The sequence below is a fragment of the Daphnia carinata genome, chromosome 4 (assembly GCF_022539665.2).
Source record: "Daphnia carinata strain CSIRO-1 chromosome 4, CSIRO_AGI_Dcar_HiC_V3, whole genome shotgun sequence".
Lineage (NCBI taxonomy): Eukaryota > Metazoa > Arthropoda > Branchiopoda > Diplostraca > Daphniidae > Daphnia > Daphnia carinata.
This window is the reverse complement of record NC_081334.1, coordinates 1,695,908-1,715,048: the sequence shown is the minus strand read 5'-3', so window position 1 is coordinate 1,715,048 and position 19,141 is coordinate 1,695,908. Positions and strand designations below refer to the sequence as shown.

The window sequence follows — 19,141 nt, the reverse complement described above, 5'->3', positions numbered from 1 at the left end:
CCCAACGTTTCAATGTGTTAGTTAATTTTAACTTGGATTCATGATATAATTAATATCAGAACTAAAAAAAAACATAATGTAGGTTTACTATTTAGGTGAGTTTAAAACAAACCACTAGATGACACTGCTGCCCATGTTTACTATTGACTTGGTTGTCTGATTTGTAGTTCTGCCATACGCAAAATCGCAGTTAGATAGGAGCATAAAATGACTACTAAAGGAATCGAGAATGTTAACCCACAGCGATTTGTCAAAAAGACTAAAAGAGAAGTTACGATAGAAGAAGAAGACGAATCTGTTAAGGACCCTATAGATGAAAGGGAAATATTCGGTAAAAATCATAGTCCCACACATTTTACGTCTTGCTTTTGTTTAATAATTACATTTTTACTTATTCTTACCACAAAGATTTATTAAGGGATATTAGTGATCCTGAACATCCAATGTCACTTGAAGAACTGAATGTTGTACAAATTACAAACATTGAAGTAAATATTGATTTTACTAGTTTTACTACTAATAACTTTGAAACTTTTTGGTGGCTATAGGTCGATGATCATAAAAACAGTGTGAAAGTCTTTTATACTCCAACTATTCCTCACTGCAGCATGGCAACATTAATAGGACTATCCATCAAAGTTTGCCTTCTAAGGTCACTACCTCCCAGGTTTAAAGTGGAAGTGAACATTTCACCAGGTTCTCATGCATCTGAAGAAGCTGTTAACAAACAGCTAGCTGACAAAGAGAGAGTTTCTGCTGCTTTGGAAAACAGTAACTTGTTGGAAGTTGTCAATCAATGCATAGTCAAAAGTTTAGAGTGACCCTTTTTATCAATTTCATATGAGATGAAAATGCAATTTGTTTTAATGGAACATATCCAGGTTTATTCAGCAACAAACACATTTTTCACATTGCCACAGTTTTTTTTTTAATTTTTGTTTATAACCATCATGTTGTAAACTACTTAAACCACTTAGCTTCATTTGAGCATCTTTGGACCCTAGAACTTACTTAACAGACCGGCATTGAGACTATACGGTTTTTTTTTTAATGATGATCCATTCTATGTTTTAGGAAACATTTCATTACAAAAGCCAGAATTTTGGTCATTCAGCTTAAACGTGCGACCCGGGATAAAATCCTTACGTTTTTTCTTCTTATGAATCCAATGCTTAGTGCCCGGAATGCTTTCACGCTTTTGTACAGTGTAACTAGAGGAGGACACAAATTTGTAAAAGTTAGGGCTCGTAAAATATGAATTTGTGAAAGAAAAGTCTCCGGTTACTTTATATGGAACTCGGCTTGACCCATACGCAAGCATAAAAGAATCCCATTAGCGAAGCTGACGTCATTCACGAAATCGACACGGGAGGCGGCGCTCGTCGTGAAATCAACGGAAGATTTAACAAAAGGTGTATCTAATCTCAATGATCCATCCAGTTGCCACGCAGCGCTAGGGGGAAAATTATTATAATTATAAAAACATTTTTTTTTTGCAATTAGCATGTTTGTGGTCTTTGGCCAACTTACATATCTTCCACAACTGAATGCGAGTTTCTGTTCCAAATACTGATTTGGATCTCTCCTCCGAAATCAAAAGAAACAGATCCACGAATATCTAATACAGCGATGAAACCGCTTTGTAGTACTACTGCTTGACGGTGATCTTGAAGCAGCACAGTTGCCTAAATGCCAGTCAATTTTGTAACAAAAAAAATTTATTTAAAACTAGGAAAATATTCTTTTTGTTTTTGATTTTGTCACCTGCAGAGCAGTGGTTCTTTCGGACGCTGTTCCTGACCAAACGTGACCCATTAGCTCGCCTTGACCAGTAAAGAAAACAATAGGTCTGAGCTGGACGCCCGCAAGTGTAACTTCCATTCCAGCCGTAGCTTCTTCTTCTTCTTCACCTTCTGTGCTAGAAAACCCCATTAGGGAACCCAGCCCTCCAGTAAAAAGACCAACCTGTTGTCAAAGTAATGTTGTCTTGTAACATCTGAAACGCCATTTTCCTGTGAAACATGAATCGAATAGCATTTTTAAATACCGAGAGTAATTGAAAGGCATCTTCGGAATTGCGCACGTAGACATCAAACGCAGCACGCTTCATCATTTTGTTTACCGCTTCAGTGGAAGAACTGTAATCGTAAAATAAAAGAATATTACTTCTTTCGACGAATGTATAAGCGTCTTACCTGAAAGTTCCATTCCCATCAATGTTGCGATAAAGAACGCGAGAAAAAGTAGTCGACATCCCGTTTTGGGCAAACACGTGGTAAGTATTTAGAGACGGTCGATCTGATAAGAGTTGTTTTAGTTTCGAGTGTAAAATTGGATCGTTTTCAGCATATTCTTGCAATCGTTGCAAGGTGTAGGTGTTTAGTTCTAAATTTTCGCTGCCTCCCATCGAAAGAGAAGTCAAAACCTCAAGAAGAAAGGCTTCGTCAGGTTCATGTTCGAGTAACGTATCCAATGCCAATGTGCGAGCGCTCGAGTCGTAACGGCGGCCTATTTGGAAGTAAACTCGCTGCAGTTTTTCTTTGACGCGGCCATCGAGGAAAATGGATGCGGGAAGAGCTCTGACAGCTTTGACTGCCCAAACTGAAGTCTTCTTGTCACTACTGTCAATGTGAGCTAATAGAATGGGCAGCATTTCTATTGAGCCTAAATTTCTTAGAACTCGCATATACAGTTGTTTACAGTCTTCATTGGAACAAGCTTCCAAGTTGTCGGTAACGTATTTGTGGATCTTTGCCACCAACTATTCAGTTAAAATTCTCATTTAAACATAGCAAAGAGGATCTAAAAGAATGTGATTTGAATTGGTAAAATGAAATGATTTCATACCGGACTGCCCGCTTTCTCCGGATTTGAAGCAAAAGTTCTCGTTACAGCAGCCAAACTCAGTAATGCTGTTTCGCTGAGCTTTTCTGACTTGATTTTCCTTGAGAGTTGTAACAAACCTAAAAAGCAATTTTTAGTTTATTGCTTCCCACCTTTTAGCCACTTCAACTTAGATTACCTTGAAGAATATCTTCAGAGGGATGGGTCGATAAAGAAACCACCTGTAGAAATCGTTCAGCCAGATCAATGTCTTGAGATTGAAAGTTGATTGCCTCTAGAGCAGCAGTGAAGCTTTCAGCGGTTTGAGCCGCTGCCACAACGTCCATCAGCTGAGGTCTAAAAAATAGTTATCTCAAAAGGAGTTACGAAAATAAAAAGATAACAGAATACTTACAAAATAGGTTTGTTCTTGGAATCTTTCAACAAAGCCAAAATATCAACTTTTGATGACCGCCGGACAATGGGTAAAAGTTTGCCGAATGCACCGGCGCCAGAAGGCTTCGCAACATTTGAGGTTTGAAGGTTTTTTCTCAGATCATTAACAGCTTTTTTAAGCTGCGAGAGGAAAGGAAAACAAAATTATGTTGTCCAGCTAGGAATAAATGGATCGGACATACGTTTTTGCAAGACGAAGTTTCACAGGCGTCTACCGATTCTTCCACGAGTTGAAGATTATCTTCGATAAGGTTTACATTTGTACTCATCATAATTGAATTGACCGCTTTAGCGAGTGATGCGGCAGGAAACTTCTTATTTGATTTTGACTCGCCTGAAATTAACAAAATTTAGAAAATTGATTTCTAATTTCTATTATTCACATGCAAATCATACCGTTCAATCGAAGATACTGACGTGAAATCACAGAAGCTCCGGCTTGAGAGCGCAGCTTCACTCTGATGGCATGCACTTCAGTCGATGTCAACGTGTCCATTACATCGGAATCACCTTTTAAATTAAATTTGGTTTGTTGGCTGCTGACAGACGCTATACCCAAGATCTAAAAAATAATACTTTAGCAACACTGTCATCAACTGCAAAAAAATAAAATCCACACTTACTTTCTGAGACTGGGAAAATGACGAAGTTGGTCTTCGAAATTGGCAATTACTTTTAATTTTTAAAAACGTGCGGCCACCTAGGCTGTTATAGGTGGCGGTGCAATTTCCAGAAGCATCAAGTTCATGAATTTCAATGCCCGACGTCTGAAGTTGGAAAAGGCTAGCTATGCCTTTTTTTAGGTTCTTGAGGGAAACAGATTCAGATTCAAAAGCGTAAATATGAGATATTTGCCCATCGTTCCAGTCGATGTACACAGGGGTGGATTGCGCATCATCCAAAGGCGACGAGTGATCAACAAACCCATCAGGTTGTTGGGCTTTTCGAGACCGTACAGAAAGCTTCGGGCTTGACATCTAAAAATACAATTTATAGCTAGGTTACCAAATCGAGTTGATTATACGCAATTACCAATAGTTCAAACAGCATGTGAGCGGCATCTGACGGGTTCCGCCATACTGGTGTTACTTCAACTGTTGCTGTAATCTTACCAGACAAAAAATTCTGTGATAAACTGGTTTAGTCATAAATGATAATGATGATGTTACTTGATATCCAACATCAGTCCCTCTTGCTTTAGTTGCATTTTGGGAGAATAGTGGTGGTGCTTCATTAAGTAATACTGCAGCTGTGTAGTGGTAGCTATATGTGGTCCCCAATTCATATTGTCTAGTGCTAGTTGCTGCATAAATAAAATGTTTAAATTAAATTTCATCAGCCTGGAGAATCAATGAAGTTTCTATAGTACCAGGAGCTTGTTGACAGATAGAACCTTTAAAAAAATTATAAAAGAAAGATTAAAATTATCCAGCTTTTCCACAAATGCAGATGAAAAAAAAAAGTTTGGACATTTAAACTGCTGATCTGAAATTTTGAAGTTTCCCATTCAACATAAATGGCTCAATATCCTATATGATAAGAGCTCTAGAGGGAACTTGTTATCTGGCCTTCACCCTTAACCCAGTCATGACATTTACCAAGAGGAAGGCAAATTTGATAAGCAAGATAGAACTTACTGAATACAGCTAAGATCAGCAGCAAAGTTATCCCAGGCTGAATCATGTTTCTGCTTCAAATAAATATGTTGCCTTTTTAAATAGTTTTCTGTTTTGCGAATCTAGGTATATAAATAATATGTAGTCAATTCTCATGCAGAAAATCCAATAAGTGACTTACAATTTTTGTGAAGCAAAACTTGCTGAAGATGACTAAAAACAATACTAATCACAAGATGAAATATTTGGTAACCACAGACCAGAGCCAGTATGATGTTCCAGCAATAGAGCTGGTCGCCGACTAACACATGCGAGGAAAGCTGTCTTGCATTATCTCAGATGCATGAAGCAGCAAAATCCATCTTTCCCATTTTACCAATATCGCACACATGTGCCACAATTCCTCAAGGAATTAGATATATTTAGAAAAAATTTAATGAAAACTGAATTTCACTTGTTGACAGTATATCTTTTTGAGAATCGCCGCCTGCTGGGGTTATTGCTATACAGCAAGCAATAAAAAATGACCAATACGAGGCCTTCACTGCAATGCACAGAACCATCTACCTAGCCAGATCAGTACTAGATCTTCATACTATGCAACACTTTTCGCTGTTATTCCCCATTGAACAAAGATAGTTTTCCCGATTAAGCAGTTAGATATAAAGCAATCAATTTCAAAATTTAAAACTGGTGACTCAAGCATACCTGCCAAATTTTGATTTATATGAATCACCTGTTCCGTTTCTATTTTAAAAGTTTACCCCAACGGGGTAGTTGGAAAAACAGAACAAATTCTGTATGTATCAACTACTTCAATCGAAGTAATTAGCATTCCACGTATTAAAATAAATAGAAGTGACAATTTTTTTTGAAGTTTTTTTTATTGGGGCCACCGCCTTCACGCTGTCTCAAATGTCAGTTTAAGAAGATGGCAAAACACTTCTCTCCTACTAAACAGACTCTTGAACAGGGGGTTCGTAGCCTTCGGGTCGGTCCACAGAGCCCGAAACTCCACCTTCGCCGCCAACTCCGGACTTGCCACCGTCTCCGTGCAATTCCAGGAGCTTGCCAATGTCGAACTTTGGCTTCTTGAGGACTTTTACCTTCCGGATATTGACGTCGTGGAGAGGGTAAATTCCCTGGCAGGACTTCTCAATGTCTTTGCTGATGGAGTCAGGGATCAGCTTACTAACAACCTCTGAAATAATGGAAAACATTACATTAAATTCTATCATTCAAAATAACAAATGCAACACTGACCTTTCAAATCCACGGAGCCAACCTCACGAGTGATGATGTCAACCATCTTCTTACGGATGGCCTTGATCTGAGCATGCTGAGCATAGCATGTTTTGCGAGTAGACTCGCTCTCCTTCTTGGTGAAACCAATGCAGAATACTCGGAGCAAGTATCCGTCAGTGGTCTTCACCTCAACACTGGCTTCAATAAGGGATTGCCATTTCTTCACCATTGATCGAAGCTTATCTGTAGTCATGTCCATTCCATGGAAGTTTGTCAACAAGTTACGACCCTATGCAAGTTGTTAGAACATTAAGGATCTGTCTACCAAAATAAAATACATGTGCAAATGGTAGCTCACTTGAACATCTTCAGAGATCAGCTTGAACTTGCGGAATGCCCTCTCAGAATCAGATTCATTCTGAAGATCGGTGAGAGAAACTTCGAATACGCGGCCCTTCAAGCCTTCGGAAGCAATACCTGAATGAAGCAATAATACATTAGAAACGTTTAAACTGGAAGTGGACAATGGTCATATTTTTTCTTACGTGTTCCTTGAGTCCTGTTGACTAATGTTTTGCCAACCTGACGGACTGCGAACATAGACGGTGCCTTAATGTCATACCAGTCTTTGCGAGTGAAAGGATCAATACTAAAAGAGAAAAAAAAATTCAAAATGAACTCAACTTCGATAGTTGGTATTTAGACTGAACACGTCGCCGGGGTTTTCACATCTCAAAGAATCTATGACATCCGTTGTCATGCTCACAGAATAATTCACCATACGAAACAGGAAGATTCACTGATAAGTTTAACGATGATAAAATTACTTACATCTTCTTTTTCAGACCCTTTTTACCCCCTTTTGAAAGTCCCTTATTCTTTCCAACAGCCATGTTGAATTTGGGAGTACACTTAGAAAAGACTAGGCTTGGAAAAAAAGTCCTCTTGGAAAGACTTCTATGGACAACTGGCGGTGACGAAACAAACTACTTGCACTAGCGACCGAAAAGTTAACTACTATATTGGGACAGAGTCTTTTGGGCGAGTTACAAAAAGGACTCCAGGGTTTCCGACTTTTGGTTGCAGGTTTCCGACACTTGGACATCTGGTACCCGACGAAAGGACATCTGTTCACCGACGTTTGGACTAGTGGTCCCCGACATTTGGGCGCAACAATATATTGTTGCTGAACCCAACGAGCGCTACACTTTCCGACAAGAGGACTCCCGTGCCATCGACATTAGGACTTTTTTTTTATTGATGATTAGTATTGTATACGTCAAACGGACTCCCGATCTAGCGACAAATGGACTCTCCATACAGTTACACGTTGATTGTTTTATTTCTATTACCTTATATTTTATACATACTTTTGCCAAGTAGGTAGGATATTTAATTAATGTTATTATTATAGAGATGTTTTTCTATGCTGTATCTGTTTATAAATTGTACTATTTGTATTACAGAAAAAAGTATTAATAAAACTATTAGTTTAGCCCCATTTGCAATTGTATTGTTTACTTTTTGGCCATGGCGTTTGACCGAAACCAAGGTGTTATTTACGAATTAGTGCAAAATTACGTGAAATCGAAAGCATGTCTCGCGCACCTGAAGTCCTATGTAGAACAAGACAGTGTTGTAATGAGAGCTGCAACTGGACACGATTGGGGAAAGTTAAAAGCTAATGCCACATATGGCATTATTGCATCTTCTGATAATCCACAGAGGATAAATGCTGTAAGTTTCAGGTATTGTTTTTATTCATATTGAATTGTAATCGTAAGCCATGTCACAAACCCAGAATAATCAATTGATCATTCATTATTGTATATTTAACTATTGTAACAAAGAATTACATTGTTTAGGAAAACTAACTTCGTCTATTTGTTTTGTTGTTGTTAACTTTTTTCCAAAAAACTGTATGCCGAAGTGCCATAGAGACCGAAGAGACTTTCATTCAGACGCAAATGTATTGATTTTTCGTAATATTTATAATGAATGCAAGAAAAATCCAATCAAGGAGAAAAAGAAAAGCGCGTCAAGGCAGAGTAGAGATTATTCTTCCCGTAGTTGATTTTAGGTGTGTTTTCAATAAAAATGAGATGATTTTCAATTGGAAACCCTGCTAACTTTTCATGCTAAGAGAGATTAAAATATTAAGTTATCGCTAAACTCAAGAACTTGGATTTCACGATAGAAGTTTACTTACGCAATGAAGAGGTCAATATATTTTACAGTCAATTACACAGGAGGCCAAAGGGTATTGATTTCTTCATGAAGTGATTCAGGTACCCAGGCTTTATAGGCCCCCAGGAGATAGAATTTATCTTTTTGCCAAGCGGCAAGAAGCGAATCTAAGCTATCGAGATTACCAATTGTCAGTTGTTGAAGTAACACTTGTGTCTTGGGCTGGAGTTTCACCCATGTCTTGACCATTGTTGATGGAGTTGACAGCAGAGCTGCCGTGTATCTACATAACAAAATTACTTATTTAGTACGGCTGGAAAATATGAACAAAACTAGAGCCAATACGTACTTTGCTAGAGGACGACAAACCTCTCCATTAAGGAAAAACTGGGCTAAAAACTTGAACCGGTCGATACCAGCTGGATATTCAAGCTCCATTACAGGCAGAGGCCAACCACTTCTCCCAAATGTAACATTCATGTGACACATTACACGGCCCTGGTCTGAATCATAACCAGGGGCAGGAAGCTCCAAGGGGGCAGAGAAGGTGCACTGTGTAGGACTGAATATAGGCAGCCATTCGGGTTTGATGGCCCTAATACCACGCAAATAGATTTTGTTGGCATGTTCATAAATGTCCTGATAAATGATCCATTCAGGGTGCGAATAGCGCAAGATACTCGATGGGTTCAAGAAGACAGGATCTTCCATTTCTGGGCAGCGATAAGCGTATTTGTACTTTCTACAGTCTTCGGTTTCCTTGATTTCATTTGGAGGTATTCGCTTAGCCACGTGATCGGGAAGTCCAGCCATCAGAATCTGACGCAAAAGTTTGGCTTGCAATTCAGTAGGGGGCGCCATGCGAGGGTCAACCACAATCGATGCAGTGCCCGATGGTAAATTCAAGTTCGTTTCGTTTGTCAGCTAGACCCGCAGTTTTCGGACTTCACGAAGAGCTTTGCTACGTATCCCGTTCGTGGAACAAAACGCTTCAATATCACCCGAGTACTCGGCGGCGCCAACAGCACGCAGGAGTACCATGGGGTCTCCTAAAAGTAGGGACTGTCCCGTTCCAGCCCAGGACGTCTATCTTGACCAAGCCACCTTCTGTGAGTATCGCCTGCTACAGAATCGGCTGGCTGATCCAGCACAAGTTCTTGTACTAATAGGGCAGACCAGAGTAATGCTCAGCTGACGTAGGTCATTTTGTTGGCTTAATAATAACATCTTTGCAAAGCGCGGTGCTAATGGATAAGCTGCCATGGCTCTGCCAAGTGGAGTGATTTTTGACATCCATTCTTGGCTTTCTGTAAATGCTAAAATGAATTTTCAATATTTTAAAATGTAATTGAAAAACAGTACGAATCTTACGTTTGAGTCCTACGCTGCGTGGCGGCGGTTCCAGTGCATTTAGCAACAACAATCGTCGCTCAGCTGCGAACAGTTGCTGAATATCAGGTGGTGTGGGGAAAGGAAAGTGGATAACTTTTTCAATGTCCATTGATTTCATTTGTAGAACTAAGTCGTCGATGGGTCTGGAATAAAACTTTGTTATACTTCCCTTGACAGTAGCCAAATCTATAATAATAATACCTTCGCGCGATATCTGGCAAGGAAAATTTTTCAAACTCGTCATTAAAGACGTCAAAAGAATAGAGTCGGTAACAATGTCCCGGGCCGGTACGACCAGCTCGACCAGCACGTTGATTAATATCCCCTTCGCTAAAAAAAAAAGGAATTACAAACTCTTAGACAATTAATACTACCAGACGGTTTTTAAGTATGTACTGTATAACATGCTATTAGTAGAAATATTATATATTCATTAATTTCATAACATTATTTGAAAGATTGCTGTTAGCATTACCTTTCCCTGGATATGCACATTGGGACCTCGAGACAAGTGGGGCTGTTGGCTTTGAGTCAACAATGGAATCATGAGTTTGTGCTGCGAGTGACAAAAGGTTATGTACATTAATTATTTAATATGCTTAACAGGAATTCTTCCTTGGTCTTACCTTATCCTCCATTTCCACATTTCTTAATAACAGAGACTAAGTGTTGATGTATACTCTACAATGTCTTGGATGACGTATGGCAGCAACATTATAAGGAATGGTTTCGATTGCTACATCATACCTTAGTGCCTTGAATAACTAAAAGATTAGTAAATTTAAGTAAATAAAAATGATAGATTTACCTCTGGCATCAGCACATAAACTCTTATAATTTTATTCATCCTTTTTTCTGTAATACAAATAGTAAAATTAATAAACCGATACATCATAGGAAAACACATCTATAGTAACGAAATTAATTAAATATCCTACCTACTTGGCAAAAGTATGTATAAAATATAAGGTAATAGAAATAAAACAATTAACGTGTACCTGTATTGAGAATCCATTTGTCGCTAGATCGGGAGTCCGTTTGACGTATACAATACTTATCATCAATAAAAAAAAAGTCCTAATGTCGATGGCACGGGAGTCATCTTGTCGCGCTCGTTGGTTTCAGCAACAATTTACTGTTGCGCCCAAACGTCGGGGACCAGTAGTCCAAACGTCGGTGGACAGATGTCCTAACGTCGGGTTCCAGAGTCCAAGTGTCGGAAACCTGCAACCAAAAGTCGGAAACCCTGGAGTCCTTTTTGTAACTCGCCCAAAAGAGTACATGCCACTATATTCATACCGACAAACCAACGAACTATCCCTAGACACACCGATGAAGATAAATAACACATTTTTCATTTGAAACGGTTAAAAGATTGATAAGTTAAATACTTTTAAAAGAAAATATATTGAAAAATAAATTTTTCCTGTCTATTTCATATGAGGAAAAACAAGACTATATTGTAATAACCTAATTTGAAAATACAAGTAGGCTATAAACCTGTGAAGCTGCCTGTTTGTTTTGGTTTCTTGGTTCGTCTGTAATTCAAAATGAGTTTATTCCAACAACGTAAATTATTAATAGACGCTCTTTTGCGACATTGTTCAAATAAATGTATGCCCGAAAAATTAGTAAAACCTCTTAATCATGGCGTTTTGAAAACAAGTTGTAGAAATATCTCAAGCAACGGTCAATGGTCGGACGATGAAGTTCGGAAAATGAGACTCATGAAAAGGGTAGGTGCTGGCCTACTATTCAGTGCAACCCTTGGATTGGCGATTTACAGCAAAAGGAATAAAGCCCAAAGGCTTAGAGATAGTTTGGAGGATTGTGAAAGATTACCACCCGATCCTGACTACACATCTTCAATGGGTTCTGAGTTCTACAGGTGCAAATCCTGTATCTTTCCTGGTGACATAATCAAATCTGGAACATTGAAAAAATTAGAATCTCTTGAACTAAAACATAATGACATTATTGTTGCTAGCTTCCCAAAGTCAGGTAATACACCTAGGTTTCTAATCTATTTGCTTCATTGCCTAACTGAAGTCTTTTATTTTAACACAGGAACAACATGGATGCAAGAAATTGTCTACCTGATTCAAACTGGATTGGATTTCGAAGGAGCTCAGAAACAAGTTCTTGAAACAAGATTCCCATATCTAGAACATCCTTATCCTGGGCTTGCTTCTATCAAGAAAACAGAGGGGCCACGTTTCATCAAGACCCACTTGCCCATTTCTCTGCTACCAAAATCTGTGATGGAAAATGGAACAAAGGTATATCTTAGTAGTAATTGAGCATCTAGTGAAATATAACTATTTGATTAACATACTTGAAGGTGATTTACATAGTAAGAAATCCAAAAGATGTTGCAGTGAGTTACTATTATTTTCTGCGCATGGCAACTTTTGTCGGTTATCGTGGAGGAATGAAAGACTTTGTCAACAAGTTCATTAAAGGCGACGGTAAAATGCGATAGTAACCATAACTGGAGTGCTTAATAATAGTTTTTGATTTATACAGTGCCCTACGGTCCATATTTCGAGCACGTTCTTGGATATTGGAAGCAACATCAGAGCGAGTCGAACAATAACCTTTTATGGATTACTTATGAGGACATGCATCGAGATCCGGAAGGCTCTATTCGCCGTGTTGCCCAGTTTCTTGATCGTCCTCTGACTGATGCTCAGGTAAATGTTTCTTTAATATCAATCTGACAAGCCTAAAAAGTAAAATAAAATAAAACCATGTTATTCGTCTTCTTTCAGGTCCGACTTATCGCTGCTCATACCCGGTTTGAATCAATGGCTGGAAATCCATCAGTCAATTACTCTCACTGGGATGATTTAGGTCTACGGAATAAGAACGAAGCGCCTTTTATGAGAAGTGGTCGGGTTGGAGACTGGCGCCGCAGCTTCGACGCAGACACTAATCGCCGCTTCGATGATTTTATTCGTCAACATATCGAAAGCAGCGAATTGAAGTTCGATTATCTTCCAGCCGATGAGTAGAAATGCTAACTAAGCCAATCACGAAATGGCTATTAGTCCGGACGAATGTACACAGCCATTTCTAGTCAAATTCACCAGTGTACAAACCTAACACAGATTTGACGAATATCGGGAAAAATAAATGCTAAAATAGGATACTCCCTAGAAATTGGCCAAATTTGTAACAAGTGTATTCTAAAATCGAATTTCGTTTTTTGGCAATTTTTTTTGTCGGAATATACTGTGTGTATGTGTGTGTGTGATTGTGTGATAACCAATCAAAATGTATGCCCTTTAGGTAATGATGTGTGGTATGTACAGTGTTACAAAAAACGAGTAGAGAGAAATACTGCCGGCAATGTATATGCTTGTAGCCATCAGTAAAATTGGAAGTTGATCATGTTCCAAAAACGAACATCTGACATTTTTTTTTTCCCTTTTCTTAAAGAAGGAAGGGCTTCCCTTCCTGTCCAACTATTGAGCCTGGCATCGACTCCGTTTATGCACTTGATCGTCTAGTCCTTGCTAAGCTGGCGCACAAAATTGAGCGTTGTTTTGGGTAGGGGTTTATCGTTTCATTTTGCCTTTCAAATGGGGATTTGTAAAGGCCCATTGATCACTCACTGACGGACGATGTCTGCCGATTGAGCCCTAAGAGACGAACGGCGTGACTGCTGCCACTGCTGCTGCTGCCACCCACCATGGTCGAATTATGGCGAGTCTTCCGCAATCCTTGTTCTTCCTCCTCACATCCGGCAAGATTGGGGAAAGCTACGCCAAGTCCAGTTGCGTTAGACAAGGCAGCCGTTCGATCAAAATCGATGGTGGCATAGCCTTCGGCGCTTATGACAGCCTGAGCTGAACTGGATAAAACATCAGCGATGGCCGTCGTGGCGTTAGCAGCCACCGAAGCGATGCTGTTCACAGTCCGATGAGGCGATTCCGGGAAAGAGGCTAAAGATCCTTCAGGTGAATTGGCTTGTAATCCACCACCAGTGGTTGTCGTCACCGAAGCCGTCGTTGTCGAATCGGAGCCTTTATCCAGATCCAATAGCACATAATTGACTTGCTTTAGCGACGGCAATGTCATGTGATTTGAATCTGAACATCTCGGCTTAGCCTTGTAAAGAAGATAAACGTCGCATTTTTCGATTAGAACGCTTCCAACAAAAAAGAAATTTCACGAGTTATTACCTCGATGGCATCGGGACCGACATTGATGTAAAGGTGTTGCTGGTTATCGGCTTCATCGGCCGATAAATCGTCGTCCATCACAAGCCGAGGATCTTTGGCAGCAGTGGCGTTGCTATTGTTCACGTCGTGATGCAAATTGGCGTAGGCTATCGGTGGCGGAACGAGGACGGTCTCCATCGTGACAGAACCGGTCATGGCCATGGTCGATGGGTCAAGATGATGATGGTGGTGATGGATTAATCCGCTGTCATTATTGGCGGCAGCAGCTGCCGCCAAGAGAGCTTCGTTGTTGGCGTAAAGGTTGCCGGCCGTCGAGGGACTGATGGGCGATGAGCTACTGGAAATGAGCGAGGAAGAACTGAGCGGCCTGGAATTGGGAGACCAAACAGCTGGCCCTTGCTGCTGCTGTTGGCCCACTAGCCGGATCGGTTCCAGATACGAATTCTCTTCGGCATCTTCGCGATCGACGACAAGGCTGTTGCCGGCATTGCTGTTGGGAAAGAGTAAAGAAGAGGCGCTTCGGGCCGGCATAGAGTGCCGGATTCGCGATCGCGAATGGTTACTATTGGCGACCAACACGCCGGCCAGCTGTTCCTGTTCCTCGTGGCGGGCGGCCACACGGGCCTGGACGTGGTTGAAGAGGATTTCAGCGTTGCGACAGTGGAAGGCGTAAATGCCAGGCCCGGTGGGGCATCGTCGACCGCACTCGAAGCTGAATAGCTGGGCGTCGAAACCGTAGCGCCGGAGCGACCTCAACGGCCACCGGACGGGAGTTTTACCACGCTGATACAATATCAGGTCGGATTCGCCAACTTCCAGTTGGCCAGGGCATAAACGCCGACCCGTGTCATCCACATTCATCACCTAATTTTTTTTTTTCAAGAAAGATGAACGTTAAAATTCGAACGAAATTGCAAAATTAATTTGATTATTTGTATACAGAAATAATCAGTTATTGATTTGATTTTTCAAACAGGTGTTGCCCATCGATTTCGTGTTATTGTGCACAAAAAACGACGGCCATTTCTCAAATGCCGTAAGGACTGGATAACTCGATTCCATCGTTGGCAAGTTTCAAAATCGTTCCTTCTTCATTAGAGGCCGTCTATCGTTACATAACGGCTAAGCCTATGGGGAAATATAGGCCCATTCTCTATACATCAAAGTCATCATTGAATGAAATAAAAAGTTTTACAGCCTGGGCTTTGGTTACGCAATAAAAATAAGGTAGGCAGAATCCCTAAAGTCTTTTCATTCCATCTCGGAATAAAGAAAAATTTTATGTTTTTGTTTTAATAATTAAAAAAAAAATTAGGAAATCAGGAAGCCTCGTTGTCTCGCACACAATACGTAATCGTTAAAGACAGGGCTAAGATAAAAACCCGACTAGAAGAGGCACAAGGGAATAACGTCTGCATATGGATATGAGAAACGAGTAAAGGTTACGTAAGCGTGGCTTAGCCACTAAGGAAAACAATGCACAGCTTCCCAGCTGATCAATACCTTCGTTTTGTTTTTACGTAAGCAATACGTTTGACATTTAAATTTGAGACAAACATCATGAGCCGAAAATCAATCAAAAAGAGCAATGCTCATGTCCAAAGAAACGTGAAAATTTTACCTGGAAAAGGTTGGCGTTGGTGGCGAAACCCGCTACCGCGTCGCGCTCGGCCTTGCTCGAGACGCAACCCATGATGAACGTCGTCTTGTACTCGAGCCCAATTGGCTGCAGAGGGGATTCCCTGCACGTCAGTTAGACACAACAAAAGAAATCGAGTTAATCGACGCTATTGACATTCGATCAAACGTGACACGCAATGAAACATCTCTTTGCAAATTATTACGTGAGCAGCATAGAGGTGGTTTAGCACCACACGGATGGGTTGAACAGCTCGATCAGAAAATATCACCAACGATTCCAAAAGGTTGTCAGTTTGATTTGGGAAAATTTTTAAGATGAAAAAATGGGAAATCCCGATCAAAAAACAAAAAGCGGAAAGCAAACGCGTGTCAAAACGAAATCCTCTTCGGGTCGGTTGATGATTCGTTGTCGAGGACTTATTGATTTTGAAAACTCACGGGGAGGGAATATAAAAAAAAACAAAAAACGAAGGGCCACCACTGGCGCCGCCAAATGTCAAAGAGATCAGATGCAACTGCGCTTCTGCTGTTGGATCGAGGACGACACTGACGAAATGATCGCAATCGACTCGTCCCTGCACATTGTTTTTTTTTTTTTCTTCTTCTGTACAACGTGGTTGTCCCTGGCCAATGAAGAATAAGTTTCGCAGTGAAGACAAACACAACACACACCAAAAAAAAAACGAAAAAAAAAAATCCTTTTTCTTAAATATTCTTAAGGTTGTTTCCTGCGGTTTGTTGTATTATATCGACGGAGACATTCTGCGAAGTGATCACGCGTGTGTGTTGAATGGGAGTTGCGAGAGCCCCGCTAGTCGCAGCATCCACCCAGCATGGAAGCGATCAATACCATCACGAACGAAGGGGTGGTCGGGTGATGCGGGGAACGAACGAACGGAGCCCACAGATAGAACGCACACACACACACAAGTACACAGGAGGGGAGGGTAAAAAAGAAGGAGGAGGAAGGAAAAGAAAATGAGACAAACAGCGGGGTGGATGGAGCCGACGAGAAGAAAAAAGGCGAACCAGATGAAGATGAAGAAGAAGAAGGAAAAAAAGGGAAGGAAAAACAAACAGACGGTTCGATATTTCGGTTTAGTCGTCAAAAAACCGGGACGTTTTTGTTTTTCGTGTTTTCACTTTCGCCACTCGGTTCACAAATGTTGACTGGGCGAGGACTCGTGCGTCGCGTATTCTCGTCCAAAGTCATCAGTGTCGTCCAGCACTACACTGCGATTTTTTCGTCTCTTCTGGCGCCGAGGTGTCAAACCTAACCACCTCACCATTTCGACGTTGTCTTTACATCCACGCTGAACATTTCCATAATGAATTTTTCGCGGAACCTTCCAAACGAAACAAGCCAAAAATGTTGCTCTTCTTTTACCCCAGGATCGACAAAAACAAAACGAAGAAAATCAAATCAAATGTTGACACACACACGCACTAATTCTATGGGTTGTATGTCGTCGTGTCGAGCGACGATCGCTGCCTGAAAATGAAACGAGAGCGGCAAGTCCAGCGGTCGAGAGTAGACTGGGCTGGTCCTATCTAACGCCCGCGCCCTTTAAAACCTTTTTTCCTTTTTATTTTTTTTTTTTTATTTTCTTCCCTTTTTTTCTCTCTTTTTCTTTCTCTTGACTCTGCCGCCGCCGCCGCTGCTGCGCACTCGGTGCTTCTCTCTCTTTTTTTTCCTATACGCGACCGTGTGTGTATATTTGAACGGAGGCATTTGCAGCCAGTTGGCATCGGCTGGCTCCAGTTGCCAGGCAAAAATGGTATTCCCTTTCCCCTCTTTTGTGTGTGTGTGTGTTTTTGTTCTTTTCTTTCTCACTTTCCTCTTTCTCCTCTTTTTCGTCTATTCACTGGCACACCGTGACCGCGTCTTGTAAACGCGACGTTCGTCACCCATTAGTGTACTATATATATACGCAATACAACATGATTGGCTCACGTCACTATCAGCCATTTCACGCTGTCCAATTGCAATGCACTTGTTTATTTTTTTTTTTTTTCAAAAAAAAATGTATAGACATATGTTCTATTTCGAACGTACCTAACGTACCTCGGAGCCAAACGTTATCCAGACGGGATCGATTCTAGGCGTCTAATTAGTCGTTAGTATACCTACACGTCGTGGTTTAAAGGGGGAGAGGCTTCCGCTATGATTGTTTGTACTACACAGGTTGATTTGTCTAATGAAGAATCCAAACTAGTTTAGAAAATGCATATTTCAAAACAAAAAACCTAAAATTGGGTTTTTTGTTGTTGAGCGCATGCAAATCCACTTATGGGGAAAATAGGAAAAAGCTTTTGTATCGCGTGTTTGAGTGCGAGTTTTGCAAGAAGCCCAGCAGGCTCTCTCAGGTCACACCCAAGTCTTTGACTGCGCGCACCTGTAATCTGGGAAAACGTTAAGGGCTTCATCCGCTTTTGATGCCATTTAAATTTCGCATTATAACACTTGTGCTCCCCCCCCCAAAAAAAAAACTTTGTACTTTTCACATGTAGACCGATCACATGTACTCAACAGTTTGTTGACATTGCCTCACATTTCGAATGGAAACCCGTAAAGGAATAAAAACGTTACGGGCGAAGTTACGTTCTATGTCTCCCGCAGCTCTTGTTTATCAGTGCAAGTATTAGATGTAAAGTCTACTGCTATGGGGCTTCGCCAAAGTGGTTTTTCATTGCTCCATGTTGTGTGTTTGTGTGTTGTTGAGCGGACATCCGGTGTGCGTGCGGATGGGGGCATCCAGAAGAAGAAAAAAAGGGAGTGAAGCAATCCCTGAGGGCACATTACTCTGTTGTCCCCCATTCGTATCCTCCCTTGTATTTTCTGTACATACAGCACTGCTTTATGATTAGGACCTCCTGTACTCCACCTGTGCCTCAAATCTGACGGCAAGAGGTGAGCTGACCCTTTTCCGTTCTTCCCTTCCATCTTCATCCTGCCCTTTCAACTAGTCATCTCTTTCTGTCACAGGAAGTTGGCCTGTCTGTGGAATGACATCACAACGCCACTAGAAATGTGGAATTCTTGAAGAGAAATGTTTGAATGGAAAGAAAAATGATTCGAGAAGGAGTCGAATGACACGCAATTAAAAGGATTAAAATACATGACGCACGATCGTCCGCCATTTTTAGATGCTATCAGTTTTCAGCAGAATTTTGTTTTCTATCTTTTAATTTAAACACCTCCGCGTTGAATGGCCAAAGGTTGGTTGACCAATAAGGAAGACAGAAATTCGTGGAAAAGAGAATAAGATTGAGTGCGCAAAAGACACATACGTGCCACACCAGTAGCATAAGAGAGAGATGTCGACATCCGTGACTGATGTCTCATCCATCTTATCTCCAGCTCAGCTTTAAAAAAAAAAAATTAATACTTTTTTTTTTTCGTCTTGCAATCAGAAATGATTTCGCCTCTCTGTATGGCCATACACTTTCCGCTATAACTGAAATTTCGCCTAGCAGCATTAATGTGTATATAAATACCGTTAGACCGTTGGCTGGATGGCTGAGATGCCATAAAAATAAAAAGTCACGTTGTTGAAAGAAAAAAAACAAGAGATAAGACTCGCAGCGACAGAC

At 40.7% G+C, this 19,141-nt stretch overlaps 5 protein-coding genes, 1 long non-coding RNA gene and 1 pseudogene across 9 annotated transcripts; 2 read left to right on the top strand and 5 right to left on the bottom strand.

Annotated features, from left to right (window-relative positions):
• The first annotated feature begins 158 nt into the window (after positions 1 to 158).
• LOC130694828 (MIP18 family protein galla-2-like) lies at positions 159 to 872 on the top strand. The gene is made up of 3 exons (XM_057517936.2): positions 159 to 331; positions 409 to 488; positions 549 to 872. The coding sequence occupies exons 1-3, from the start codon at positions 208 to 210 to the stop codon at positions 819 to 821; spliced, it is 477 nt and encodes a 158-aa protein (XP_057373919.1). The 5' UTR covers positions 159 to 207; the 3' UTR covers positions 822 to 872.
• On the bottom strand, positions 858 to 5,330 carry LOC130694820 (microsomal triglyceride transfer protein large subunit-like). Of its 4 annotated transcripts, none has more exons than XM_057517925.2 (17): positions 5,077 to 5,330; positions 4,917 to 4,966; positions 4,649 to 4,672; positions 4,449 to 4,582; positions 4,312 to 4,386; positions 3,903 to 4,256; positions 3,676 to 3,841; positions 3,462 to 3,613; positions 3,239 to 3,399; positions 3,023 to 3,180; positions 2,848 to 2,963; positions 2,196 to 2,761; positions 2,048 to 2,138; positions 1,765 to 1,965; positions 1,531 to 1,685; positions 1,286 to 1,453; positions 858 to 1,211 (listed from the first exon to the last, which is right to left on the bottom strand). In XM_057517925.2, exons 2-17 carry the CDS (start codon positions 4,960 to 4,962, stop codon positions 1,064 to 1,066), a joined length of 2,715 nt encoding a protein of 904 aa, XP_057373908.1. In that variant the 5' UTR covers positions 4,963 to 4,966; positions 5,077 to 5,330; the 3' UTR covers positions 858 to 1,063. The 4 variants fall into 4 exon arrangements, with proteins under 4 accessions (XP_057373908.1, XP_057373907.1, XP_057373910.1 ...); XM_057517924.1 differs by having other exon boundaries at positions 4,917 to 5,017; positions 5,077 to 5,095; XM_057517927.2 differs by lacking the exon at positions 4,649 to 4,672.
• Positions 5,331 to 5,753: 423 nt separating this feature from the next.
• LOC130694826 (small ribosomal subunit protein eS1-like) lies at positions 5,754 to 7,133 on the bottom strand. The gene is made up of 5 exons (XM_057517934.2): positions 6,972 to 7,133; positions 6,686 to 6,789; positions 6,499 to 6,617; positions 6,159 to 6,429; positions 5,754 to 6,096 (listed from the first exon to the last, which is right to left on the bottom strand). The coding sequence occupies exons 1-5, from the start codon at positions 7,031 to 7,033 to the stop codon at positions 5,849 to 5,851; spliced, it is 804 nt and encodes a 267-aa protein (XP_057373917.1). The 5' UTR covers positions 7,034 to 7,133; the 3' UTR covers positions 5,754 to 5,848.
• Positions 7,134 to 8,350: 1,217 nt separating this feature from the next.
• Positions 8,351 to 9,837, bottom strand: LOC130695250 (probable ATP-dependent RNA helicase DHX37; annotated as a pseudogene).
• An 83-nt stretch (positions 9,838 to 9,920) lies between these two features.
• On the bottom strand, positions 9,921 to 10,851 carry LOC130694831 (uncharacterized). Its single transcript, XR_009002155.2, has 5 exons — positions 10,718 to 10,851; positions 10,528 to 10,574; positions 10,346 to 10,474; positions 10,195 to 10,275; positions 9,921 to 10,049 (listed from the first exon to the last, which is right to left on the bottom strand). It is a non-coding gene; the product is annotated as an uncharacterized LOC130694831 (long non-coding RNA).
• Positions 10,852 to 11,199: 348 nt separating this feature from the next.
• Positions 11,200 to 13,013, top strand: LOC130694822 (sulfotransferase 1E1-like). The gene is made up of 5 exons (XM_057517928.2): positions 11,200 to 11,720; positions 11,787 to 11,998; positions 12,061 to 12,187; positions 12,246 to 12,412; positions 12,491 to 13,013. Exons 1-5 carry the CDS (start codon positions 11,270 to 11,272, stop codon positions 12,731 to 12,733), a joined length of 1,200 nt encoding a protein of 399 aa, XP_057373911.1. The 5' UTR covers positions 11,200 to 11,269; the 3' UTR covers positions 12,734 to 13,013.
• Positions 13,014 to 13,023: 10 nt separating this feature from the next.
• On the bottom strand, positions 13,024 to 17,035 carry LOC130694841 (uncharacterized). Its single transcript, XM_057517941.2, has 4 exons — positions 15,751 to 17,035; positions 15,528 to 15,648; positions 13,907 to 14,770; positions 13,024 to 13,832 (listed from the first exon to the last, which is right to left on the bottom strand). Exons 1-4 carry the CDS (start codon positions 15,759 to 15,761, stop codon positions 13,329 to 13,331), a joined length of 1,500 nt encoding a protein of 499 aa, XP_057373924.1. The 5' UTR covers positions 15,762 to 17,035; the 3' UTR covers positions 13,024 to 13,328.
• Between the last annotated feature and the right edge of the window lie 2,106 nt (positions 17,036 to 19,141).